General features: G+C 42.0%; 1 protein-coding gene across 1 annotated transcript; it reads left to right on the top strand.

The window, feature by feature from the left end:
- The first annotated feature begins 267 nt into the window (after positions 1 to 267).
- Positions 268 to 26,700, top strand: LOC129681067 (protein lifeguard 2-like). The gene is made up of 10 exons (XM_055612959.1): positions 268 to 290; positions 4,391 to 4,659; positions 13,011 to 13,089; positions 14,691 to 14,744; positions 15,801 to 15,891; positions 17,974 to 18,011; positions 18,097 to 18,184; positions 21,142 to 21,231; positions 23,033 to 23,080; positions 26,424 to 26,700. Coding segments are annotated over exons 1-10 (903 nt in total). The 5' UTR covers positions 268 to 288; the 3' UTR covers positions 26,568 to 26,700.
- The last annotated feature ends 590 nt before the right edge of the window (positions 26,701 to 27,290 follow it).

The raw sequence follows: 27,290 nt of genomic DNA, 5'->3' as shown, positions 1-27,290 counted from the left end.
TGCTGGATCAGGAGTCAGGAGACCTTTTTGAGGACCAGGTGAAAACCTCTTTTGAGTTTCAGGAATCAAATATAGTTGTTTAAGGAAAACTCAGTTGCTTTTGGGTTTTGGTTGCTTTCGTCTTTGAGAGCTTTGAAAAATCTCCATCTCTCTGTCTGATTTGTAGGACACCGTAGACATCGATTGGTTATTTGAGCATCTTTAAGTGACCTTCAGTTTCGCATGAAGATTCCTTTCTCAGAGGAGCTCCAAACTGCATCATAGAGGAAAATATTTCTTGTCTTCAAAATGTAAATATATTAGTGTTATTATTATTTGGAATAAATGGCCACTGTAAAAATTCATTCAAATCAGGTTAATCTCATTTGTAGTGTTTTCCTTCCAGTCAGAGAGGGCATGTAATATTAACGCAATCTTCCTAAATATTACTTTCAAATTTTATATTCTAAATTAAAAACTGTATCGTGGTGAGACTGTGAGGTTCAAAAGAAGATAGCAGAGGCAGGTGGGTATTCTTGCTGATTCTTTTCTTTTTGGCTAGGGGGCTCAAGGGGTGGTCAGCATGTCTTCTGGTGCAGGGCAGGCTGGCCCTATGGATTTTCTATGCTGTAACTTGAGCATATACGTATAGGTTGGTCCATATATACATACATGTTTTTTGTCTGTACCAAAATTAATTTAACTACTTCCCTGCTGATGGGTAATGGCCCGTCGTAAATTTGTTGGCAGTTTTAAACAATAAATGACATAGTAAATTTTCTTTTACATGCACCTCTGACTTCGTGTGTTTATGGAATAAATTGCCCCAACTATAACTGTTGGACCAAGTGATACACATTTGGGATTCTACTATATATCACTAAATTATCTCTCCACAGAAAACTTTATATTGCTATGAGATGGTGTACCTCAAGTGGGACAGTCCACTATATATAGTTGATTTAAAGCTTAGGATTCAGGATTGTTTTGAGACAATTGCTTAAAATCAAGAGAAAATTGTGAACATAATAGCGGATAAAATAAAATGAATACATATTGGCTTACATCTATATTTCCAGCAATAATAACCAGAAAAGATCATTTTAAATAAAATATATTTAAATGTACAATTATTAAGTTATATAGTTACTTTATACTTAAGTTATATATTTGCTGTTTTGCAGAGGAAGGAGCTCATAGAAGAAACGTGTAGGTTCATGAGAGTCATGATGTACTTCCAGATTACCTATTTCTTTATAGTGTTACAACTATGAGAATCATCTTTCTAATCTTCGAATGTCATTTATGCAAAAAGACATTTCACTACTGCTTTTATTTATAGTTCTTCGGTTGTTTCATGAGGTGTTATCTTCAAGGCTTATTAGCTACTTAAAATTTTTATGAATTTGTTATTTGTGTTCACTTTTCATCTTCATTGGGTTGCCAATGCAGTATAATAAACATTGCAAATATATTATCATTTTTCATATCAGATTTGTTGATACTTTTATAGTTGCATCTGAAGTTATCTGTACCTCCAATCTGTCAAATACTTCTTTTTATGGAATCACTTTTATAAAAGCTCATCCATACATTTCTTGTATTTTCTAATAGATTATCTATTATAAATTTCTAATAGAAATCTATCTATTTTCAGTTCACCTCTGTATTAGTTACTTTTCTGTGTCTGTGACAAAGCACCATGAACAAGGCAACTTATAAAAGAAAGTATTCAGTTGGGCTGATGGTTGGAGCCCATGATGGCAGAGTGAAGGCATGGTGGCAGGCAGCTGGTACAGCTGCTGAGAGCTCACACTTATCCTCAGCAGGAGGCAGAACGAGGACACAGGGAATAGCAAGAACCCTTTCAGGCTTCAAGCCCGCTCCCAGTGACACACTCCCTCCAACAGTCCCCAACTCCCAATCCTTCCCAAACAGTTCCGCCAACCAGGGACCAAGTATTCAAATATATGAGCCTATGGCAAGGGGGCGTCCTCGTTCAAACCACCACAACCAACCTGCAATACATCTTTGATTACAAAATAGCTATTAAACTGTTGTTTCCAAACGTATAATTAATTGTTCCAACATCAGAGGGCATAATTTGAAGTTTTACCTTTATCAAATATTAAATTCTTGGATATGCATCAATCTGTTCCTAGACTCTCTTCCATGCCATTGATCTATTTATCCATTGCTACACTTGTACTATAGTTTTAACCATATAGTTTATGTCATATATATACATATACATATATATGTGTGTGTATATATATATATATACATTTTATTTCTGCTAAAGTGAATCACTACTTCTCTTCTAGTCCTCTTTCAGTTTTGTTCTTAATTTTTTTCCCATCTATTTGCTCTTGATGTTGCTCTTTGGTGTTGCTAGAAATCCCCTACTGAATCTTGTAAACATTAGAGATTAATTAGAGGAAAGGGAACATTTTTATTAGATGGAGTCTGCTTCTCTAGGAGCCTGGCAGCTTTTTGGACTTCCTGTTTATACCATTCTGGCTAAGGCCCTCTTTCCACCCTCGCTTTACATCTTAGTCTCCTTTCTTGCCCCATCATGTCCCTTATGAGATAGGAAGCAGGCAGCAGTAAAGGGGACTTGCTGAAATCTTCCACCTTGGCCGGGTGTGTGCATACCTTTAGTCCTACCCAGCACTCAGGAGGTAGGGGCAGGAAGACCTCTGAGTTCAAAGCCAGCCTGGTCTACAGAGAGAGTTCTGGGACAGCCAGGGTTGTATAGAGAAGCCCTGTCTTAAAAAACAACAGCAGCAACAACAATAACAAAACAAAACAACAACAACAAAAAGAAACCTTTACATTTGCCGTGAGATGAGTGGGTAAGTTTGCTTTTGCCTTTGTTTTTTTCATAGTTTCCTGGGACTGGCATTTTGGTTATCAAGCACAGCAGCCAACGTCAGCTACCCCAGCCACCATTTCTGATCTCTGCTTTTTCACACTGGCTTCCTCTGCTGCTTCTCTACACTGTAGGATTAGAGGTCTTTCTAGTCAGATCACTGATTCCCTTGCTTGTAAACCCTCAGTGATTGCCCACTGCATTAATTTTCTATTGTTGCTGATACAATTCTGCACAAACTTTGTGTCACAAAACATAACAAACATATAGTCTTAGAGTTCTGCAGGTCAGAAGTTCCATATCAGCCTCCCAGGGCTAGAACCTAGGTGCCAACAGGGCCTAGCTTTTTTCTGGCAACTCCACTAGAAAATCCATTTCCTGCCCAGCTTCTGCAGGCCACCTACATTCTTTGCTCCAAGCTGCTTCTGGAATCTTCTTAGCATTTGCATCATTTTGACTTCCATTTGCCTTTCTTATTCTGCCTTCCTCTCTTCTATGATCATTAAAAAACAAAAGAACTTTGAGATTTGATTGTGCAATTAGCTCAGTGTCCTTATGTGTATCTGTAGTGTTTCTTTTAACAAGCACAGCAGTGTTTCCAGGGTCCCTGGAGAGGGATGTAGAGCCATTGGGGACTATTGTTCTTCCTAACACATTGATGTCACTGAAAGTAAAGTATAGCTTCTTTAGGTTATTCCAGTCCCCTCCCACCAGTGACATAATCCCACTACCCCATTGTTTATTCTATTACACTGTCAACTTCTCTATCCTGGAATAGGAACATCTTCAATATCTGGGACCTGTCCCCTATGCTTCCTCTGGTCTTGGTCCAGGCTGACGGCTCTATCTGGAAAAATCTTTCCTCATCTCTTTTTGACCAAGTCCTATTACACTTCTAGCCTTATACTTCACATTCCCTGGGAATGTCTGAAAAACTCTTCTACTCCCAGTCTTTTCCTCTAAGTGTCACGGAGGGCTCTCACATCCTCCCATATACCTGGCTCGATTATATTGCTTTTAATATAATTGCTCATCCGAGTACTGTCTTTCCCTTAGTGTGAGTCAGTTGAAGGCAGAAGCAGTAGAAGAATCTCCATGGGTCTTTTTAACTCCTTGCTGAATGAATTAAGAGGTTAATTCCATAATAGAAGGCAAATTAGTTTACTCTGCAATAGTGGTTCTCAACCTTCCTAATGCCGAGGCCCTTTAATACAGTTCTTCATGTTGTAGTGACCCTCGACCATAAAATTATTTTCATTGCTACTTCATGACTATAATTTTTCTACTTTTAAGAATTGTAGTGTAAATATTTTTGGAGATAGAGGTTTGTCAAAGGGGTTGCGACCCACATGTTGAGAACCACTGCTCCACAGGCTCCATCTTACAAGTATATGCTCATTCATTTAACACATATTTATTATGCATTGATGTGATATGAATGGATGCTCTGTCATTTGAAAATAGGAAATAATCACTTGGAAGTTTAAAGGTAATGGAGCTGTGGTCATAAGGACATAAATGACAGGCTTTCTATTTCAGGAAAATAGATTTGGAGATCAGTGATCCAGTCAACTTTAGCTCTGGCGATCATCAACATCTTGTTCAGAAAGCAGCAATTAAAGGTAACCCTGGTAAACTGGATCAGTCCTTCACACATTCATCTGGAGATAGGCCACAAGAAGCCATCAAACACTCAAATCCAAAGCCTAGAGATGGAGCAAATATCTACGCAATACAAATTTCAGATGCTTCTACAAATGAGAACGCAAATTCACATGGTCCCTTTGAAGACATGTCTGTCCGTAGAGGTAAGAGTACTTGGGCTTGGAAAGGAGCAATGTTTTCTTAAAATATTTCCATGGTGTGTACTGCCAGAAAGAATGTATTCTTTTTTATTTAGATTTCTTCATCTTCCTTTACCATGAAATGTGTCATAGGCTGACATAAGAGATCACCATGATGTTGTCCTGGAGATTTAGAAATCCATAATAAACATGTGACATTTTAGGAAGTATGGGTTAACTGTTGATGATGAAATGTTCTCACCTACATATAATATGGTCATATAGTGTTGGCCTAGGTTTTTAAACATATTAATTCAATGTCCTAGGTATTTATTTGGGAATAAAGAGGAGCATATTCATCAGGGAATGTCAGAAATCTTAAAAAATTGTGGCATAAATAAATGAGAACTTCTTTCTTATGAAATGTCATATTGAAGGGCAGGAAGTTAAGGCCAATGCCATGGTTCCCCACATCCTCTGTGCTGCACTTAAGCTTTTCAGGGCCTGGATAGCTTGTAGTGGCCTCTGAACTTTGACTCCCAGTGATGCCTGCCTCTGACCACCCTCTATCATAGTCTGCAAAGAGGTCTTTGGGAGCTCTAATCTTCAGGCTGAAAAACAGAAATAGCCAAGGGAGGACAAAGGTTCTGACCACTTCAAGAAGTCCATTCACGAAAGAAGTCCCAAGAGCACCCCAAACAGGACCTTTTTTGTCCCTGCAAGAGCTCTCATCCACTTGCTGTTGATCTTATCTGAAGCACACAGTGGCTCTGTCCACACTTTCTTTTTGGGGATGGTTATCATCTTTCAGAAGATCTGGGTCAAAGTATGAGGAGGCCAGGGCAGAGGGGTGGCACCGGCCAGCCAGCCGCCTAGGCCAGACCTTCACAGTGCCATGGAAGGCCAGTGGTTCGCTGATTATTCTTTACAAATCTCTGAATGAAGAAGTCATAGTGTCATATTGGAGATGTGCAAACTGGATTTAAAGAGGTAGAACACCCCCCCCCCACACACACACACACCAAAGTTAGTGATTTATAGCTAGTGAAAGACAGAGGTGAGCCTCTTTCTGCTTTTCACAAGTTGAACAGTATATAAGATGAAAGTATCATGGAGGGTGATGAGGTAAGAGTTGTGGAGGGAAGGCATGTAATTCTTGAGGGCATGTCCATGAAGACACAATTTCATCATTTTAAGTGTGCAGTGTTTGCAGGAAATTTAGAGTTCTGCAGCCAGCATCACAGTCCATGTGGGATCATATCACTTCAAAATAAAATCTGTTAGGGGTTCTACCTCTGCCTTCCCCACCCCCACTCTACTTTGTAACCCTGTGGATCTGCCTAGTAAGGCTATTTCATACAAATGGAAGAGCAAAGCACTTGCTCTTTTGAAAGTCTTCCTTTATTAAGCATAAGATTTTACAGTTCACCCATTCTGAAACATTAGTTCTTAGTTCTTATTTATTTTATGGCCATAGCATTCCATTGCCTGGTAGACATGACATGACATTACATTACATTATGGTGAGGGATTTTTTACAGAGTTCAGATCTGCTGGGAAAAGATTACAGACTCAATCCAAATTATAATTAAGTGAATTTATTATTACCATGAGCAGGACGACAGCCTTAAAGCCAAATCAAAGCCATTGCTGCATATCATGGGCCAGAGGAAGTTTTTTTTTTCTCCATTTTATTCTTTTTTCCTATTATATTATTATTAATTACAATTTATTCAGTTTGTATCCCAGTTGTAGCCCCCTCCTGGTCCTGCACTCCCTCCCTCTTCCTCTCCCATCTGTCTTTTATGGTCCACTGATGGGGAAGTCCTCCTCCCCTACTGTCTGACCCTAGCCTATCAGGTCCCACCAGGATGGCCTGGATCCTCTTCCTCTGTGAGCTGGCTAGGTGGCCCAACTAGGGAGAAGGGAAAAGTGATCAAGGAGGAGGCAACCAAGTTCACGTCAGAGACTGTCTCTTCTCTTACTAGGGAACCTCCATGGAGACTAAGGTGTCTAAAACTACATCTGAGCAGGGGGTCTAGGTCCTCTCCATGGGGGTCTTTGGTTGATGCATCAGTCTCTGCAGTCCTTCCTGTGCCCTGCTTTTTTGTTGTTGTTTGTTTTGTTTTGGCTTTGTTGGTCTCCTTGTGTGGCTCCTGTCCTCTCTGGGTCCTTTTATATCCCCCTTCTTCCAGAGACTTCCTGTGCTCTGTCCAAAGTTTGGTTGTGAGTCTCTGCATATGCTTCAATCCCCTGCTGGGTGAAGTCTTTTAGAGGCCCTTTGTGGTAGCCTCCAGTCCTGTTTCCTCTCTTCTACTGCTTCCGGTGTCTCTCCTGTTTTCCCTTTTAAATAAGATTTAAGCATCTTTCTTAGGGTCAAAGGAAGGTCTTTAAAGGTGAAGACCACAGTTGTTTCATTTTTCATATATGTGCAGCTGCTCAAAAAGCCGTCTCCCCTCAGCTAGTGAAGAGCTATGTCACTCCCTGCGTACAGGATAGAGAAGCTGTCTTAGTTCCTGGTACACAGCTATAAGCAGGTTTACAAAAGCCAGAGCAAGCAAGCAATTATCTTACAGTAGTTTTACAATTCTGAGGAGGGGCTAGTCAGAATTGCCTGGAACTTATATTTTAGAAAATTAGAATGGTGCCAGCACAAAATGGAGTTTTCCTTTGTCAGTTGTTTGATGTTTGGGCTGTTTTTTCCCCCTTTTGGTTATTGTGACTAATGCTGCAACCAGTATTCTCGAAGAACTCTAGAAGGCCCAAGCATGGCAAGCATGGTTGCTTGTCTTTCCCTTCCCTCTCCCTGGCAAACCATAGTTTACATCCCTAAAGCTAACCACCAAGGCCTGTTCTTTTATTTGGACACTTTCTTATGCCAGACTCATTCCTAAGGCTGATTGCTAAGGTCCAACTATCAAAGTATTGAAGTCCAGCAATTAGAAACCCCTTTTGGCTGCCCTAATTAACATGCCCAAATCAAAACATCCCGCCACAGCCTGCAACCTAGCCTATTCTATCACACACCTCCCCTCTTCTCCTCGTAAGAACCACACCCGCAATGTCACTTGCTGCTGTTTTCTGCCTGGTCAGAAACCAGCCACTTTATTTTTCATCCCCAAGTAATGATGGATCTCTCTGTGTAAATAGGTGTTTGGGTGTGGTTTGTGCCTAATCCGGGGTCCAAGAGGGAGCACCCCGCTGTGTGTGGGTACCTTCAGTTCATATATCAGTTTTATATAAACATGCGTTTACATTCTCCTGGATGGAATGCTGGATTGTTGAACTACATTACAAGTATGTGTCACCTTTTGATGAATGGTAAAACGTTTCTAAAACAGCTGCACCATTTTTTTTTTTACTTCAACCAATAATGTATGAAGTTTCCTGTTTCTCAACATCCTTGCCAACATTTGTTATTATCTTTCTTTCTGATTGTAGACATCCTAGTGAGTATGAAGTGACACTACATAATAATTTTGACTTGCTTTCACCCATTTTATTGAAAATAGATTTTTTTTCTCACATAATATATCCTGATTATGTTTCCTCCCCCCTCTACTCTTCCCAGACCCTCCCCTTCCCCCAATCCATATTCACCCCATTTCTGTCTCTCATTACAAAGCAAACAGGATTTTAAGAGATAATAAAATATAACAATAAAATGTAATAAAATAAAACATCACATCAGAGTTGGATAAGATAAACAGAAGAAAAAGAGCCTAGCAGAAGGCACAAGAAAGAGACCCACTCAATCACACACTCAAGGATACCATAAAACACTAAACTTGGAAGCCATAACATATAGCAGAGAACCTGGTGCATACCCATGTAGGCCCTGTGCATGCTGCCTCAGCCATGAGTTCCCATGAGCTTTTATCATGGGATAAATTTAGAGGGCTTTGTTTTCCTGGTGTCCTACATTCCCTTTGGCTCTTACATTCTTTCCTCTCTTCCAAGGGGTTCCTAGAGCCCTGAGGGGTGAGATTAGATAGAGATGTCCCGTTTCAGGCAAAGTATTCCAAGCTTGCTCACTCTACAAAATGTCCGATGTGTGGGTCTTTATTTCTTCCCATTTGCTTCAGGAGGAGTCTTCTCTGATGATGGCTGAGCAAGGCACTGCTCTATTAGTACAACAGAATATCACTAGGAGGCATTTTATTGCAATTTTTTTAGGCCAGTAGAATTTGGTCTTTCTCTAAGTCCTTGCTTGGGCTAGATGTCTCTGGTTCTTAGTCATGCAAGCAGTGCTAGGTACAGGTTCAATCTTATGGAGTGGGCCATAAATCAATTCAGATATTGGTTGGTCACCCCACAAACTTTGTGTCACCATTGGCCTAGCATATCTTGCAGGCAGGACAACACTGTAGATCAAAGAGTTTGTGGCTGGCTTCATGTTTATGTGTCTGTTTTAGAAGTGTGCAGAGTAACTTCCTGTACCAAAGATGCTAGCAAGTAGGGATGAAGGTCCTACATAGGGACCAGCTCAACTTCTCCATGTTAAATGAGTTGTGCTGACTTCAGCAACGGGCCTTGTTAGCTTGTGAAGAGAAAGCTATAGCCTCAGCATCAGCTTGGATTGTTTAGGGATTGGTTGTTTGAGACCCCTTTGACCAACAGCTCAAATAGATGTAACCCACTACCAGTACTGGAAGCTTCATTTGGTTACAAGAGATGGTCAATTGGGTCTCTGTCTCCACTATTATTTGATGATATCATTTAGATGGCCTTCATATGTGTTTATATTTTAGGAAGCTTCTGATGTATTAGGTTTTCATACTACCTGTCAAATGACCCTTAACTTTACCTGTCTCTCCCTATATTCTTTCCCTCATCCCTCTTTCTCCTCCCAACTTGATCCTCCCATTTCAGCTACCTATCATACCCATCCTTTTATAACTATCTATTATATTTCCCTTTCTTAAGGATCTACTTGGATTCTTCTACACGCAGCCATCTGGTTTGACCAGCACCATTTGTTGAAGATGCTGTCTTTATTCCACTGCGTATTTCTGGCTTCTTTATAAAAATATCAAGTGTCGATAGGTGTGTGGATTTATGTCTGGTTCTTCAATTTGATTCCATTGATCAATGTTTCTTTATTTATGCCAATACCATGTTGTTTTTATTACTATAGCTCTGTAGTACAACTTGAAACTGGGAACAGTGAGATTTCCTGATAGAAATAATAAAAAATCCCTCTTTTATTATTTGGGATTGTTTTAACTGACCTGATTTTTTTGTTTGTTTGCTTCCATGTGAAGCTGAAAATTGTTGGAGTTTTGATGGGGATTGAATCTGTAGATTGCTTTTGGTAGGATGGCTGTTATTAATACTTACTGATCCATGAGCATGGGAGATCTTCCCATCTTCTGATATCATCTTCAATTTGTTTCTTCAATGTCTTAAAGTTTTGTTTTTTTTTTTTTGTTTTTTTTTTCATGCAAGTCTTTCACTTGCTTATTTGGAGCTATCCAAGATATTTTATATTATTTGAGGCTGTTGTACGTTTTTCTTATTTCTCTTTCAGTCTGTTTGTCATTTGTATACGGGAGGGCTACTAATTTTTGTGAGTTAATTTTGTATCCAGCTATTTCACTGAAGGTGTTTAATCAGCTGTAGAGTTTCTGGTGAAAATTTTAGGATCACTTACTTATCATATCATTTCCAAGTAAAGATACATTGACTTCTTTCTTTCCAATTTTATCCCTACACCTCTTTCAGTTGTCTTACTGCTCCAGCTATAAGTTACTGTGTAGAGAATACACATGGAGAGAGCGGACAACCTTGTCTTGTTCCTTATTTCAGTGGAATTGCATTGAGTTTCTGTTCATGTAAGTGGATGTTGGCTGTGGGCTTACTGTATATTGAGCTATGTCCCCCTGTCCCTAATTTCTCCAAAATTTTTATCATGAAGTGGTATTGGATTTTGTCAAAAGCCTTTTCTGCATCAAATGAGATGATCATTTTTAACTTCCAGTTTGTTTAAATGGTGAGTTACATTTATTTATGTTGTACTATCCCTGCATTACTGGGATGAAGCCTACTTGATCAAAGTGGATGGTCTTTTTGATGTATTCTCAGATTTGGTTGCACATATTTTATTTAGAAATTTTGCATTTGTGTTCATAGCAGAAATTGGTTTCAAATTCCCATGTGTGTGTGTGTGTGTTTGGCATCAGGATAACTGTAGCATCATAAAATTAATTAGTTAATAAAATTAATTAAAGTTAATTAATTAATAAAATTAATTTTGTTTCTATTTTGTGAAATAATTTGAGGAGTATTGACATTAACTCTTCTTTGAAAGTGTGATAGTTTGTGTTAAAACCACCTGGCCCTGAGATTTTTTGTTTGTTTTGGCTAGTTGGGAGACTTTTAACGACAGCTTCTATTTCACTTAGGGTTACAGGTCTATTTGAAGCTTTACCTGATCTTGATTTAATTTTAGTAAGTGTTATGTATTGATAAAACTATCAATTTCTTTTAGATTTGGTAGAGTAAACGTTTTTAAAGTATGTCCTTATGATTTTTTGGATTTTCTCCGTGTCTGTTGATATATGCACCTTTTCATATCTAATTTTGTTAATTTGGGTACTCTCTCTCTCTCTCTCTTATTTTTAGTCAATTTGAATAAGGATTTGTCAATTTTATTGATTTTTCAAAGAGCAAACATTTTGTTTCATTGATTGTTATTGTTTGTTTGTTTTTCTATTTTATTTATTTTAGTCTTGAGTTTGATTATTTCTTGCCATCTACTCCTTTTGGGTGTGTTTTCTTCTTGTTGTTCTAAAACTTTCAGGTGTGCTTTTAAGTTACTATTATGAGATCTCTTCATTTTTAAAATGTAGGCACTTAGTGTTATATATTTGCCTCTTAGACAAACCTTCATTGTGTCCCATAAATGTGGGTATGTTGTTTTCATTCAATTCCTAGAAATTCAATAGAAAGTCTTTAGTTTCTTTTTTTTTTAACTTATTCCTTGATCCACTTTTCATTCAGTAATGGAATGTGTTGGTTAGCTTTTATGTATTTGGGAGCTTTCTGTTGTTTCTGTTGTGATATCCAGCCATGTTGGTCAGATAGGATGCATGCTGTATTTTTATCTTTGGGACTTGTTTGTGTCTGAGTCTGTGGTCAATTTTGAAGAAATTTCATGAGGTACTGAGGTGTGTTCTTTTGTGAGTGAAATTTTTCTGACTATTTTAAAGTCTTTTTATTGTGGCTTGGCTGTGTTGAAATACTCAGGATTTGCTGTGGTAGGGTTGTTGGGCTCTAGTGAACATACTGTCCTCACTGTTATTGGCATCTGGGTTTGGGAAAACTGTAATTCTAGGTGCTGATATCTGGTCTTGTCTTTGTTAGGGGGGGTGTTTGGTTACTGGGTCTCTGTTGCCCTCTGTGTGTTGCCTGGTAGGAGATTCTCCTGGGACCCTGATAGGTGTGTGGTCACTGGGGTTCCAGGTAAAATGTGTTCTGGGTATTAGGATCTGACACTTGGGAAGGGGAATGGGCTGGGGGTCCAGCTGAGGAGGGAGGTGGGCTGAGGAAAGCAGGGTGTTCCACCAGAGTCTGCTTAGTCCCCGGGGAATGAGGACAGAGGGCGAGGAGAGACCACAGCAGAAGGATTGCTACAGGTCTGGGGTGAGACTGGGGAACTGGACTTGTAGACACTGAAGGAGAGGTGAAGATTTGCAGTTAGCCTACCTGTTTCCTTGGTCAGAGTGGCCTGTGGGTTCCCAGGCAGACTTGCCTTTTCCTAATGATTGATAGTGTTGAATATCTTTCACATGCGTGTTAACTATCTATGTGTCTTCTTTGGGGAGTACTATTCAAATCTTTTGCCCATTTAAAAAAAAAAATCACCAACAATGACTTTATTCTGTGAGTTGACTAGCCTCAGGTTTGACAGCAAGTGCATTTACCTGCTGAACTATCTCATCAGCCGCAGAGAAAACATTTTTAATAATGAGCCTGAATAATCTTTCTGTTTATCTGTTCTTACAACTGGGTGCCTCTTCATTGCTCTGTTTGGTGTCCAACTCCTAAGCTGAAGCATTTCTCCCGCTTCAGCCTTCTAAGCATCTGGGCTTACCAGTGAGCCCCGCTGTGGCTGGCTTTGATTAGACATTTTAAAAAGTTCTACAGAGATCAAAATACACTGTGAACATGTATGAAATGCTCAAAGAATTTTTAAAAAGCACATTTAAAGATGTTCCTCAGAGTCTCTGTTTTTCTTGTTTCATTTGTTGATTAAACCAGCGCTGCCTTTCCTAGCCTCGAATGACGATGGGCAAATTCCTTTCCCTAACTGGAAATTGCATTTAGTTTTACCTTTGGGCACTGTTTCATGAAGTAACATCTCTTCTCCACAGGTTTCATTGTTAAAGTGTTCATTATCCTGTCAGTTCAGTTGATTGTTACTGCGACAATCATTGGTGTGTTCGTTTTCTGGTAAGTCTTTCTTACTGTCTACAATTAAATGTTATGTCACTCATGTGAGTGCTCATGGATTCAGCTTGCTTTAATTTGGATCATTTCAAACAGTGTGGTTTTTGCTCTTCATCATTCGTAAACGATATTCTTCCTATACACAGGTTTTACTGAAGCATCTTCTAGGCCAACACGGCAGGGGATTTCTAGAACGTAACTTCCTAAATCAAGAACATTTTTCTTACTCTTACTTTGGGCACTATTTTAAATTTTCTCTGAGCTACTTTCTCAAATATAACTGGATAAAGAAGTGAGAAAGTGGAGAGGTTGAAGGCTGGAACACTGTTAAATTCTGTAATTATTTGAGAGACTTTAATCCATCACCAATTCATTCTACTCAAGTGCTATTTGAACACGAGCCAGGAGTTGATTACTTTTTAAAATTTTTTATTCTTTTCTTTTTCTCATTTTTTATTTTTATTAATTACAGTTTATTCACTTTGTATCCCCCCTGTAGCTCCCTCCCTCCCTCCTCTCCCAGTCCCACCCTCCCTCCCCCTTCTCCATGCATGCACCTCCCCAAGTCCACTGATAGGGGAGGTCCTCCTCCCTTCCATCTGAGCCTAGTCTATCAGGTCTCATCAGGAGTGGATGCATTGTCTTCCTCTGTGGTCTGGTAAGGCTGCTCCCCCCTCAAGGGGAGGTGATCAAAGAGCAGGCCAATGAGTTCATGTCAGAGATAGTCCCTGTTCTCATTACTAGGGAACCCACTTGGACACTGAACTGCCATGGGCAACATCTGTGCAGGGGTTCTAGGTTATCTCCATCAATGGTCCTTGGTTGGAGTATCAGTCTCAGAAAAGACCCCTGTGCCCAGATTTTTTGGTTCTGTTGTTCTCTTTGTGGAGCTCCTGTCCTCTCCATGTCTTACTATCTTCCCCTTCTTTCATAAGATTCCCTGCACTCAGCCCAAAGTTTGGCTATAAGTCTCAACATCTGCTCTGATACCCTGCAGGGTAGAGCCTTTCAGAGGCCCTCTGTGGCAGGCTCCTGTCCTGTTCCCTGTTTTCTCCTCTTCTGATGTCCATTCTTTTTGCCTTTCTTTTAATTTACACATCTATCAGTCTTAGTATTTTATTTTATTTAATTTTTTGAGGTAGGTCTTACTATGCAGCTCTGGCTGTCCTGGCTTTCTCTGGCCATCCTTACTATGTAGATCATGCTGACCTTAAGCTTACAGGCATCCACCTTCTTTTGCCTCCTGAATGCTGGGATTAAAGATACGTGCTACCATGCCTGGCTCTCAGTATTTGTGAAAATGAAGGCCATAACCAGGTGCTTCCTTTTAAATTTGATGTGTAATTTAAGAAAATGGTTTTTTATAATGTATCTCCTCTCTCTTCTCTGTGCTGGGGATTTGAAACCAGGCTCACTCACACATGCCCAGAGATGCTCTAACAGGGAAGCAGCCTACTACTCTATTACAAAGAATGTTTCAATTCTTCCTGCCCATTTGATCACTTAGTTTACCCATCCTTCTCATGATATTGTTATACTTCTGTTTTAGTTAGCAAAATTTACTATTTTTTTGTAAAACTATATGCATATTTTTTTTTAACTAGCATGCCTATAAGAAAGTGGGTCATCTCTGTGCCCTGGTTCCTGTATGCACTCCTGTAAGTATCATTCGTGATTCTATTAACTATTGATAAAGAAGTGATCACCATTAAAAATGTGATAAAATGTAACATTTTGGTTGGGTATGGTGATGCATGCTGATAAGCCCAACACTTAGGAGGTAGAGGCAGGGGATCAGAAATTCAAGGCCAGCTTTGACTGCATAAGACCCTTCAAAATAACAACACAAACTAAGAACAAAAAGAACAAAAACATACAAAAACACCCAGGGAAAAGCATAATTCTCTTATATTTTGTTTGTTTTTCTTTATGTTTATTTGTATGTATCTGCTTGCTTGTAAGTGCATCACGTTACATAGGTGTCGGTAGAGGGTGACAGAGAATGTTGTGTCCCCTAGAAATGGAATTACTGTTTTTTTTAAGCTGCCATGTGGGTGTTGGGAACTAAACCCAGGTCCTCTGGAAGACCAGTCAGTGTACTAAATCTCTGATCTATTTTTCCAATCCCTGTATAAGATTCTTTAGAAGACAATATTATGGAGGTGGAAAAGAAAGCCAGCTAATGGGCACCAGAAGTCAGGGTCAGCTGTGTGTAGGTGTACTGCCACAGAGGGGTCATACCATGTGGAGCTTTGTTGACTTGTTCTTGGTAAGATAGTCCTAGGTGGTAACTGAGGTGGTGGTGTGCGCATGTACTCAGACTCATGCCACAGTCCCATGATTAATAACTGTCTTCACATTACACCAGTGTTCTATTACTGGTTTTGAAATTGTGCCACAAGTATATAAATAAAAATCATTGGTAAAATTTTCATATAGTTTTAATAGAACTTCTCTGTTATATTTCCCATGAATCTATATTTTTAACAAAAAAATTAAAATTCAATTTATCTCTCTGTGTATGGAAACTTTTAAAAGCTCATTTTGAGGGCTTAAAAGAGAGCTAAGTAGGAAATGGCTCTTTGGTTTGCTTTCTATGTCTGGTGTCAGCATGTGATGATATCCTTGCGTCTGTGTCCCTCTGCCTGTCTGTCTGAACATCCTGCTCACATGTTTGAGTACCAAAGCACTAACGGGTGGTTTCACATCCGCAGCCCAGCAATTATGGTTGTGATTGTCGTGCTGGCTTGCTGTAGGGACGTCCGACGCCAAGTGCCAGCAAACTACATTCTCCTGGCGTTCTTTGTAAGTAACTCCCCACGGCAGGTGCTCTGCCTCCCTCTGACACATCCTTTTGTTGCCTTATTGCATCATTACCTTTACTGTGGAAGCTTGTGGTACAGGAAGACAGGTCGGGGGCACTTGGATAGAAGTAGCAACCTATGTCAGATAGTGTCCTTTCCCCTTCTGGAGTTAAATTCCAGGGCATTTTTTTTTTATATAAAACAAATTTACTAGAAGGCATTTCATACATTTTTAAATGTATCTAGCCTTTTCCTTACAGGTTTTTTATTATTATTAATTACACTTTCTTCACTTTGTATCCCCCCATAAACCCCTTCCTCCTCCCCTCCCGATCCCATTGAGGAAATGGCTTTTGCTTCTAACTCACAAGCCTATGAACTAGACATTTAATTTTCTTCATTCTGTGAGCTGTATTTTACTGCACAGTTATTGTGCTTAAGGCTTGTTTAAATAAACCGATAGGTCTCTGCCTTGATTACTGGGGGACTAGCCAGGTCACAGAAAAACCCTCTAGAGTTTAATAAATATCTGGCAGCACATAACACAGCCTCAACTCTGGCCATGGAAAACCCCTGTTCTCAGAACATTGTAGACGTGGGAAGAACCGAGGCTCAAAGTTGACTTCTAGTCCCAAGAGGGTACACTATTTAGGGTCAAGTAATGATTTTATTTTCTAGATTCAGCATTTTACCCATGTGCTAGGAAATAACATGGAAAAAACCATTTCAGAAAAGGGGTTAAGAGAGAACAGGAAAATACTCTTGCCTCAGATAGCTCCTGTCCCCTAGAATCTGTGGCTCCCTGAGTGCCTTTTTCTGAGCATGCTTGGTTTCCTCAATGACTCCCTGTCTGGAGCCATTCCTCTCTCTCTCCAGGCCTGCCTGTCTTCTGTTCTCTTTCTCTCCCTCAATTCTCCCCATCTCTTTCTCTCTCTGTCTGTCTCTCTCTCTCTCTGTCTGTCTTTCTGATGATGCTAGAGAAATGGGAAGTAATGGGAAAAGTAAAAAGCATATCTTAGGAAGGTTGGAATCAAGCACATTATTGAAGTATCATTTGTACATAGCGTCAATCTTGCACTCTCATGGGCATAAGGACTGCTTTCTTAGATACATTAACAAAATGCATCACGAGGCAGTCACCCGTTGGAGCTGGGAAATCCAGAAAAGTGACTATAGACTTTTGGGCCCCAGTTCTTTTCTAGCCTCTGGTGGATTGGGGAAATCCAAAGCCAGCCTGGTGTCAGCACTTTGCTTAGAATATGCCCTCTTTTTGGATCTCTGATGAGACTAGATGACTTCCTGGTCCTTCCCATGGACCACCAAATTCCCAAGTGTCCTCTGGGCTGGCAAATCTCTTCAGTCTTACAGCTGCTCGCTGTCTGTGGTCCTGAGCCTGGCTGAGAGTCTGCCAGTTACTGTCTCCCCTTCGGGCTTCCTGCCCACTGGATCTCAGCTTACACCTCTCCCCCACATTACCCAATACCTGGTCCCATGTGGGCGGAGGGAATCCTTCGGGGCATAAGTCCTGTGCTGTCACCTCTGCTAGGAACTGCCCTGCAGTCTCATATCCTGGCACTGAGCTCTCAGGTCTCATCCCCAGTCCTGAAGAAATAGTTTACACAGGGACCACAGATAGTGACATTGTCCAAAGTGTGGACAAATGTTAATGGAAACAGCATGTGCTGCCCTGAAGTGTGTAGTTAATGTGTGGATGGCCCCATTTAATTAATGAGGACATGGTCCACAAATGAACCTTTTACTTTGGTTTTTTCACCCCCAACTAGTACATAGTTTATCACTGAATATGTGAAAGTCATTGCGGTGCTTTCAGAAGTTCATAGTAGCTGGAGGTTTTTCTTCTGCCAGTCCTAGGGACTGTGTGATAGGAATGGTTAGTTGTACCATTTGTTTCCCTTAACCACCCTGTAGCTGTAGCCCCAAGGTTATGTTCACAGCCCCATCTCCACTTGCTCCCTGCCCCTGCCCAAATGCACACATGACTGGTTTCCTCTCCTGAAGTCTAGGACTTGGCCTCATGCATGGAGAAACAGGCTGCTTGATTTACTGTGAATTTTGTTTTTAGACACTTCTGGAAGGTTTGCTGCTAGGAAGCATGTCTATGTAAGTCTTTGATTCATATTTTTGTCTTACTGTGTGTGCTTTTCTTTGAATGTGCCTGAGCAGTAACCACAGTCTCTGGTTCCAGCTTCTATAGGGCAGAAGAGATACTGTGGGCGACAGGAGCCACCACGGTGGTGACATTAGCGCTCACTTTATTTGCACTGCAAACAAAAGTACGTATTATTGGAACAAGCCTCTATCCTAAGGGGTTGCTGGCTGTGCTCCTGCATCCCCCTGACTCATTTTCACCCCCACCTGCTTTACTATCACGTGGGCCTCAGCAGTATGGCTTTCATGCCTTCTTAGCGATTGGGCCAGGGAACCTCAGCTGGAAATTGGAGGGACAGAGGAGAGAGGCGCTTATTCCCATGGAATTCTCCCCACAGGCTCCTCTTGGGCTAGGCACATTCTTCAAAATTTACTCACAGCTTGTCTCAACAAGGCCAGCTTAATCCAGCCCAACTTCTAGGTTTCCTGTGCCTTTAGACCTTGGGCCCTACAGCCACAGCTGCTCACCTGGTTCCTTTCAGTCTACTTATGGAAATGGGCCTTTCACGAACCAACAACCCTCCTCCAGCTGTTTTATGGAGTGGGCTCTGTGTTCCCTGCTGGGGCCCTGGTTCAAATTTGCAGCCTAAAATTCAGATCCTCACAGTTACTGGGGCTCCAAAGCACCACTATCCCTCCCTCCCCCCGCTGTAATTTCCAACTGCTCTTTCAGTTTTTTGGTGAGATCAACCCAGGGCCTTGTGAATGCCAGGCAAGTATTCTGCCACAATGCCACACCCCAACCTTGATGGCTGAGTCTCTTTGGCCCTAAGATGCTTCCAGGGCTTTTTCCAGTGATCCTGTACTTCATTTAGGGATACCTTGCCCTAGTAAATGGTGGGCTCGTTTTAGTCAGTTTAATAATTAAAGAGGAGTATTTTCTCCATTGTTTTACACTCCTCATAAGGACAACTTTATATACAAATAGAATTTTAACCTTTGTTGGTGCAAAAGAAGGTAGAGGGATTTGTTAAAACATTTAGTCAAGTGGTTTCAAAAGTAGTGGTTCAGGGCCTGGGGAGACGGCTTAGTTGGAAAAGTGATTGCTGTGTAAGCCTGACCTGAGTTTGGTTCCCAGCATCCATGTAAAGCTCTTGTTATGGTGGCATGGGCTTACAATCACAGCTCTGGGATGCTAGCTTCTGGATCCCTGGACTCTCTGGCCAGTCACCCCAGCCTCATTTCTGAGCTCCAGGTCCTAATGGACTTCTTTTTCAAAACATAAGGGGTAACAGCTGAAGTGGACCTATGGCCTCCACACATACACACTTAGAAGTACACGAACCCCTTCCACATCCCCCAAAGTAGAGATTCAATTTAATTTAGGATCAGATCATGTTTGCCCTCTCAAGGATGGTCCTCTGAGAAGCCAGCGTGTGTGTAAGCAGACATGGCTCCCTAGAGTGGGGAGGAGGCGCTGATGTAGGCATATGTTCAGAGCCATTTAAAGTTTTCTAAATGTCAGAATATTTCCCCCAAAGTCAATCTCTCACATGTAAGGAATGACCTGAGTTCAGGCAATGAAACATTCTGCTGAAAAGCCCCTTAAAGGTAATTTCAGGTGTGTTTGCACTAATGACTTGGAAAGGCAGCTGAACTTACGTTCAACTAATTTTTTTTTTTTGTTTTTTTTCTGAAGTTATGTGGTGGGTGTTTAAACACTTCTCTCCCTCTATAAGGCTCCCAAGGGCTCCAAAGGAAATGCAGTCATGCACTGAGCCTGCGTTTTCTCCCATGCCCCAAAGTGTCTCTTAGAGGGGGAAGTTAAACAGAATGCCCACTTGGTTTAAATGCAATCAGACCCTATCCTCGAATGCCACTTTGGACCAAGTGGCAGTTTCATGTAGGTTCAAGAAGCCCAGCCTCTTGGATTCTGCTTGCCCTTTCCTCTGTGGTGCAGGCCAGGAGTTTGACGGCCTGCACCGTCAAAAGACTGTGTCTTTTTTGAATTTGGGTCACAGAGGGGCTGGTAGCAGAGATGCCGTTAGCCATCTGTTCTTGAATGATGGTCTCCTGCTGTTTGTGCTTTCTGAGTGGGTCCTGTTTGGTCTCTGAAGCCAAACGTCTAGCCCAGATGTGACTCAGTTACTGAGTTTGGCCAGAGCTGACAGAGATCCCTCCTAAGTCCTAAGTGGAGCTGAAGGTGCTCCATGTCTAGGAAAAACACTTGGAGAACTAGTCCTGTGTGTGTGTTGAGGACAGAGGGCAAATGCAAGAAAATATCTTGAATGTTTTCTGTGTTTGAAATTGTTTTTCAACCCCTTTAAGAAAAACAAAAAACCAAAAATACCTGGGTCATTAATCTTGAAAGGCAAAGCCTAGATTCACATTAATAAATGCCAAAATTATAAAATAATTAACAGTAGTTTTGAAAATTTGCTATGTTGAATTTTATGAAAATATGTGTATATGCATTTGAGAAAAAGACCCAATTAACATAATGAAATAACTTACTTCATTTTTATAATGTTTTATGTGCATATGTGTTCTTTAAATATGAATAGTTATGATCATATTATCCAGACAAATTTAAATCCTACACAATTAATCTTTTTATTAGAGGAAACCAGTCTTTCGCTTCCTCCCTCCCTTTCTTCTCTCTCTCTCTCTCTCTCTCTCGTTCGCTCACTTTCTCTCTCTCATCAGAGATTCAAGTATCCTAGATTGGCCTTGAGCTTGTCCTGTTGTGGAGCATGGCCTTAAACTTCTGATCTTTCTGCCTCTACCTCCTGAGTGCTTGACTTACAAGTGTGTACCATCGCATTTGACTTTAAGGGAGAAATTCTTATAAATACAAAAATAGAATAAATACTGCAAATTCTCATTCTCACGTATCCAGTTTAAAAAAATCAACCCCTGGCTCCCATATTTTGTCTTAACTTCCACCATTTCCTGCATCTCCCTAAAGCAAAGCCAAGGGACTATGACAGTTGTATCATTTATGTGGAAATTTTCCGGGCTTGGGGCTAAGGCATTTCTATCCTAAGACTTGGCCAAGACAAAGTGTAGAAAATGCCTCTCTAAACATGAGGCCCTGTCTAGATGATAACGGAGCCACATTGCGCTGCTTTTGTCTTGCCAGTGGGATTTTACCGTGCTAAATGGAGTGCTGTTTGTGCTCACCAGTGTATTGCTTATCTACGGGATTATCGCACTTGTGGTACAGTCATATGTAAGTGACCATTTTGAAACCTTCAAGAAATACTCAGAATGAGGGAAGTGCTGGCTGTGTCAGCACAGGTCCCCTGGGAAGCAGCCACGGTGTCAGGGCTAAGCATGTGAAGACTTTATTCTTGCTTTTATTGTTATCTGTGGTGATGGGGATTGAAGCCAAGGCCTTAAGCACCCCAGCAAGCACTCTCCCTCTGAGCTACATGCCCAGCTTTTAGGAAACTGTCCTTGAGATAAAAGACACACGACACACGGCAGTGCTTTGTACCGTGCAGCAGCTGGGCAGGGCATATTACACTCCTGTCCTGTTATCCGAACGTGTGTTTGTGTCCATCTTAGCTGCACACACAGGAGTCAGTGGAGAAGTGCCATAGACAGGAATCTAGTGTGTGAATATTGACCCCGTACTTGAGACAGTTGCCCTTCCCCAGCAGGGTCTGGAGGGGACCCTATCTTCTGTGGTAGACAGTGTCTTCTCCTGCACACACATGCTGCTTGTTTGAAACAGAAGTGGGAGGGAGGCTTCTCTAGCTGGAGGTTCCAATAGCAACCTGCAGAAGGTGGCTGGGCGTCCATCCACCCAGCTCACTCTTTATTATCAGATATAATAGACCTTGTGTCTGTTTAGCAGGTTCAACTCTCACAACACTCCTGAACAATATTTCTTGTCTGTGTTATAGATGAGTAAATAGGCACAGAGGACTTTAAATCATTCAGGGTCCCCCGGGAACGAGGAGTAGAGGTAGCAGGGACAGCAGGCTTCTGTGACTTTTAGGTGGTGTCCGTATCTCCATTGGTTTGTTCCCAGGCTTTCTCTGGAGCAGAAATGGAGAAAGCTGTATATGATCTGCCTGTGGTGTCCATGAGTGCCGTACATGGAGTCCCTGCCTGGCACCTGGAAAAACTGACTAAAGTTCTGAGGCCAATTTCAAATGCTGAACCAAAGAATTAATTTGGCCACAAGTGGACTTTTTACATGATCTTTACACATATGACTAGGAGTTCTCTCTGGGCCCATTTGGTTGGATGAATTAGCACCTTTGTTATAACCAGGGAGGTGGCATTTATATCTTGCAGACAAACTCTAAGACATCACAAAGATGTACCTGGTGTTTTTTAATTTTTGTTGCTTTGCTTGCTTGTTTGAGATAGTCACATTATGTAGACCTGTGTTACTTTATTCTCCTCCCATGTGAGCCAAGGTGTTCAGATATGTCCTACCAGGGAAAGGTTAGACTGGCTGGGGCAGTTTCATGGGTCTGAAAAAGAGCCTGGCCTCTAGCACCAGCAACCCCGCCTTTGTGTCTGGGGCTACAGGGACTAGCACAGTAAAAGCCAAGAATGGCCCTGCTGACACACTGGCATGTCTGTGATGGCACGTCCCGGCAGACCTCACCCCGTCAGCTGACCCACTGCTTGCAGAGAGGCTTCTTCTGCTCTCTTTCCTCACACTCTCCAGCTAGAGAGCATGTGGTCGCTGTGTTTCCAGAATCACTCACACCACGGGCTGGGAAGGCAGATTCTCTGACGGGTTAAGAATATGGGATAGGAAGTGAACCACGTGTGTAGCGCATTGTCCTTGCCCTGTCCCGAGGAATTCAAAGCTCCCACTTGGTGACTGTGAAGCTCAGCATGACCTTTAAGTGCTTACTGGAATTCAGTGGCGGATGCTGCTGATTAGGTTCAAGAAGTTCCCACAGCTTGACTGTGTTCACGATGGGTCCTTATCTCAGGTGGGGACTCCTGTAAGCATGTCCGTCATTCCATACCCTGTTACGCTCTACCTCATTCTCTCCGTGCAGTGGTTGCATCTGGTGTACTCAGCGCTCGGAACACTGCTCTTCTCCATGGTAAGTCCTGGCTTCCTTCTGTGCTGAAGAGCACAGCGCATACACTCGCAGGCCCTGTGCTGGTCAGCAGAGTCAGCCATCCACTAGGCACACCCCAAAAGTCACTCATCAGAGCTGCGTGGCCTTTGTAGTCTATATAAGCGTTGCATTCTGGGGCTGGGACTGTAGCTTGGGGCAGACTTCTTTCCCAGCATGTATAGGACCTAGAGTTTGGTCCACACCACCACACAGACACCAAGTATAACAAAAACAGGAAAAGATCACCTTCCTTGAGAGAGTTAATATTTAAGAAGACAATAAGACAAAGCTTATTGTCACAAGAGTGGCTTCATTTGCTCAGGTCAGCCTCTCACATCTCTATACCAGGAGCTCCAGAGAGGGCTGCAAAGGCCACCATGAATGCCCCTGGGAATCCCTTTCTTTTTGTTTAGTCCCATATCTTGCCGTCCCGTCTTTGCAGTTAATTTAAAGTTTTAAAAGTAACACATGTGGATATTTTAAAATTCAAACAACACTGGACTGCAAAAGGAAAGGCGAAACTCCCTCTTCTCCCCATTGCTCAGGAGTGAACATCACAGCTGGTTCTAGGAGCTCTGCTGGGGTTCTTACACATCACTCCATGACCACCTACACTGAGGGAGTCACGTGCTGTTAAATATTTTGCCTTAGCCTTTTTCTCGACAATAATGGCCTCTGGGTATTAGTAGAGATGGGTCAAATTCATTCTTGACAAGGCCCTAATTATTCTTAATAAGATGCTTTTCCATCTTATGCCTTTTCTCAACACTTCTTACAACATTAAAAAAAAATGGTGTGTGTAGAGCTGTGGATGAAACCCAGGGCCTTATGTCAGGCAAGGCTTCCCCTACTGAGTTAGACCTGTCAGGGTTTGAAAGTTCCTTGGAGTTTTTAAAGAAAAAAAAAAAAAAGTGTGTGTGCTGGTGTGCATGCACGGAGCAGAGAAGGACACTAGGTGTCCTGCTCTATTACTGTCCCCTTTATTACTCTGAGACAGGGCCTCTCGCTGAACTTGGGCCTGCGCTAAGCCCCTGGAAGCCCCAGGTTCTCCCCTCTCTACCCTTGATAGCTCTGAGGTTACAGGACCATGTGTGGCCGTGTTTTTTTGTTTGTTTGTTTGTTTGTTTTGTTTTTTTTTAACATTGGTACCGACAATTTGATTTTATGTCCTTGTGCAGCAAGTCCTTGTGCCCACTGAGGCTTCAGTGGCACTGAGACTGAAAGAAAAAAAAATGTGAAGACAAGGCCTCACTATGTAGCACTGGCTGGCCTGACACTTGCTACAGGCTGGCCTCAGACTCAGAGATCTGCCTGCTTCTGCTTGAGTGCTGGGATTAAGGATGTGAGCCACACGCCTGGCAAGAAAAAGCTTTATAATAAAAACCTCTGACCATATTGAGGCATGGTAATGCTAGTGAGGCTCATGTAGTCTCACCACATGACCCACAGTAGCTTCCTTTCTGTCACTCTTTGTGTGGTTTTTTAAAAGACTTGAAAAAGCTATGCATGAGATCAAGACTTGGTTCTCTCATCTCTCCTGTTATCCAAGAACTGATTTGTGACCGTTCCCCTTTTCTCCCGAGAGCCCAGCCTGTACAGGTCTTCCTGGGTCTGTTTTAGGCACAGTTCACTTCCCACAAACATAGGTTGATTCAGGATGAAAGACTCTGGTAGATTCAGACAGGTCAGCACCAAATAGTGGAGGACACTGTGTGTGTGTGTGTGTGTGCGCGCGCGCGCGCTCCTGGCTGTTTACAAACATCTGTGTGCTTATGCGTGTGATTTGGGGTGAGGCAGGACAGCAGACTTCTAAATGCTCTTGTGTGTTGAGATCGTGGCTGGAGTTTGGCTGTGTCTGAGACGGCACCCTGAGTCTTTGTCCCCTCTGAGGGAACAAGATTCAACTGGATTCCTGCTCATCTTCCTCTCCCACTTTTCTGCCTGCCTGGACACACTGCCAACCACCTGATCAAATTGTGAAATGACTCGGTCGTTATCTTTCTTATGTGGCATACTGTATTTTAGAGGAAGAGAAAAACCCTTGTTCTTTAGGGCTTCAGTGTATAGAAGGATGCTCAGCTACTGAGGCCTTTCGTGTAACCATATATTTGCTTGAAGCAGAGTTGTTGTTGTTTTCTTCCAGAGGTGCTGGAATTAGTTGGGGGAGGGACTCAACAAGCCAGGGGAAGCACATCCCCATCTCATGTTGGACGCCCTGTCCATCACTCACGCTGGCACGCCCTTTCTCTCCAAGGGTTAGGTTCACCCCTGCCTATCCCATGTGTCGTGAGGTACCACCTGCTGTGAATCTGTGTGAAATTCTACAGTAACTCCATCCTGCTCTTCCCATTCTGACTCTTACTGTGTGAAGAATGCCTGGGAATCAGCAGCCAGGGACAGGTTTCACAAAGTGAATACCCGTTGCTGTGTTCATGGCACTGTGCTCCGAGTCTAGCCTGCATCCAGAAGGCTCAGCCTGTTGTCATTGTCTCCCTGTCACACTCCCCCTGTAGCCCAGATCTACACCTTACCACCAGGCTAGAGGGTGAGAGAGGGCTCTGACTTTTTTCTGTCAATACTTAGGGCTCTGTAGTTTTACCTATTGCAGCTGAGCTGAAATGTGCTGGGGCCAGGGAGGGATCATGTAATCACACAGGAACACCCTCTTCTCCACTTTCTGTCTGAGACAGATGGCAAGGCTTACTGTCACCCAGGCTCTCAGAACACTGTCTTTACTCTGAGTCTGGGAAGCATCTTTGGTTTGGTCTAGCAAGAGTGTGGGGAAGTCACGGATATAGGGCGTCTTGTAGTGAAATGTTCACCCTGTCCATCTGGTCCACATCACTGACAAAAGACACAAAGGCTTTTGGACTTGGAAAACAAAAGTTTACTGATCTGGTCCTGTGGGCTGCAAGAGGATAAGATACTTATTCTCATAGAGTGCAAACTGGGATACTTCAGCAATGACTGATTCAGCAGTGACTGACCTCCTACATCTTGTTTCTTCTTCCTTTTTTTCATTTCTGCCCCCTTTCTTCTCTCCCTCCCCCCTACTTTTGAGACAGTTTCATGTAGTCGAGACTAACCTTTAACTTCTGTAGTTGATAATGCCCTTGAACTTCTGATCTTCTTGTCTCTACCTCCAGAATGCTAGACTTGCAGGCATGTGTGGGACTGGGCTGGAATCCAGGGCTTCATACCTACTCAGCTATATTTTCAGCCCGCTACCTTGTTCTTGTTGATAAAATAACTTCCCCAGATCGTTTAGGACACTTGCATGGTTGATATATGCAATCGACACAGACAGTTCTTCCTTCTCTTCAAGTACCTGGTGATGGACGTGCAGATGATGGTCGGGGGGCACTACCATTATGAGGTAGACCCTGAAGAGTACATATTTGCTGCTCTGAACATCTACGTGGACATTATCAACATTTTCGTTTTCATTTTGGACCTGATTGGACAATAGCTGATGGCCAAGGCTGGCTAAGGTTCAGAAGAGAAAAGGTGGGACACCGGTGGTGTATTGCCAGGCCTAGGCAGGAGCGATGACCACCCAGGCCCTTTTAGTAGTCATCTACCTGTCTGTCTGTCTATGTCCAAAGAAGCTAAGAATTCAGCAGATGGTAAATGTTGCTGTTCTACTTTTACTTCCCTTTCTTATTCGTATGGAAATATTTCAGATTCCTATAAATTCAGAAAATAAGTATCATAATCATATACTAATATATATTTAGAAGGTTCCTACTACTTTGTTGAAGTTTTCTAGGTACAATTTAAAGCTGTAAACACCACCTGTACATAAATAAAGCTGATTGTGGGAAACCACAAATATTTGCCCTTCTCTTCATTTGGACATTCTATGAGGATATTTTAGCTTGTGACTTTTTTTTTTTAACAGTAGAACAAACCAGAATAGTCTGTCTTTCTCTCATTTTCCACAGCCAGACTGGAGGGAATACTTTCTGTCAGGTAGGGAGGTAAGAGGCTCAGAACAGAGTGGCAGCTGCTTGTCACCAATAAACCTGAACCTCTGTGTATGACTCAGGGACCACTGCTGAGTGTCTGGGCCAACTGGCCTGCTTGGAAGCCTTATAACATCATAAACTTATTTTTTTGTGATAAAACATATATAAAGTTTCAGTTTTAACAGTTTCAGTGTACAGTTAAGTCACGTTGCATATATTATTGT

This window comes from Psammomys obesus, unplaced genomic scaffold (genome assembly GCF_907164565.1).
Source record: "Psammomys obesus unplaced genomic scaffold, mPsaObe1.curated_primary_1811, whole genome shotgun sequence".
Lineage (NCBI taxonomy): Eukaryota > Metazoa > Chordata > Mammalia > Rodentia > Muridae > Psammomys > Psammomys obesus.
The sequence above is the reverse complement of the archived record's forward strand: the minus strand, read 5'-3'. Positions and strand labels throughout refer to the sequence as shown.

Coding starts and splice junctions, on each gene's coding strand:
- LOC129681067 (XM_055612959.1), top strand. Junction 13,090..14,690: donor ATTGGTGTGTTCGTTTTCTG/GTAAGTCTTTCT, acceptor TTTTTTAACTAG/CATGCCTATAAGAAAGTGGG. Junction 15,892..17,973: donor ACATTCTCCTGGCGTTCTTT/GTAAGTAACTCC, acceptor TTTTGTTTTTAG/ACACTTCTGGAAGGTTTGCT.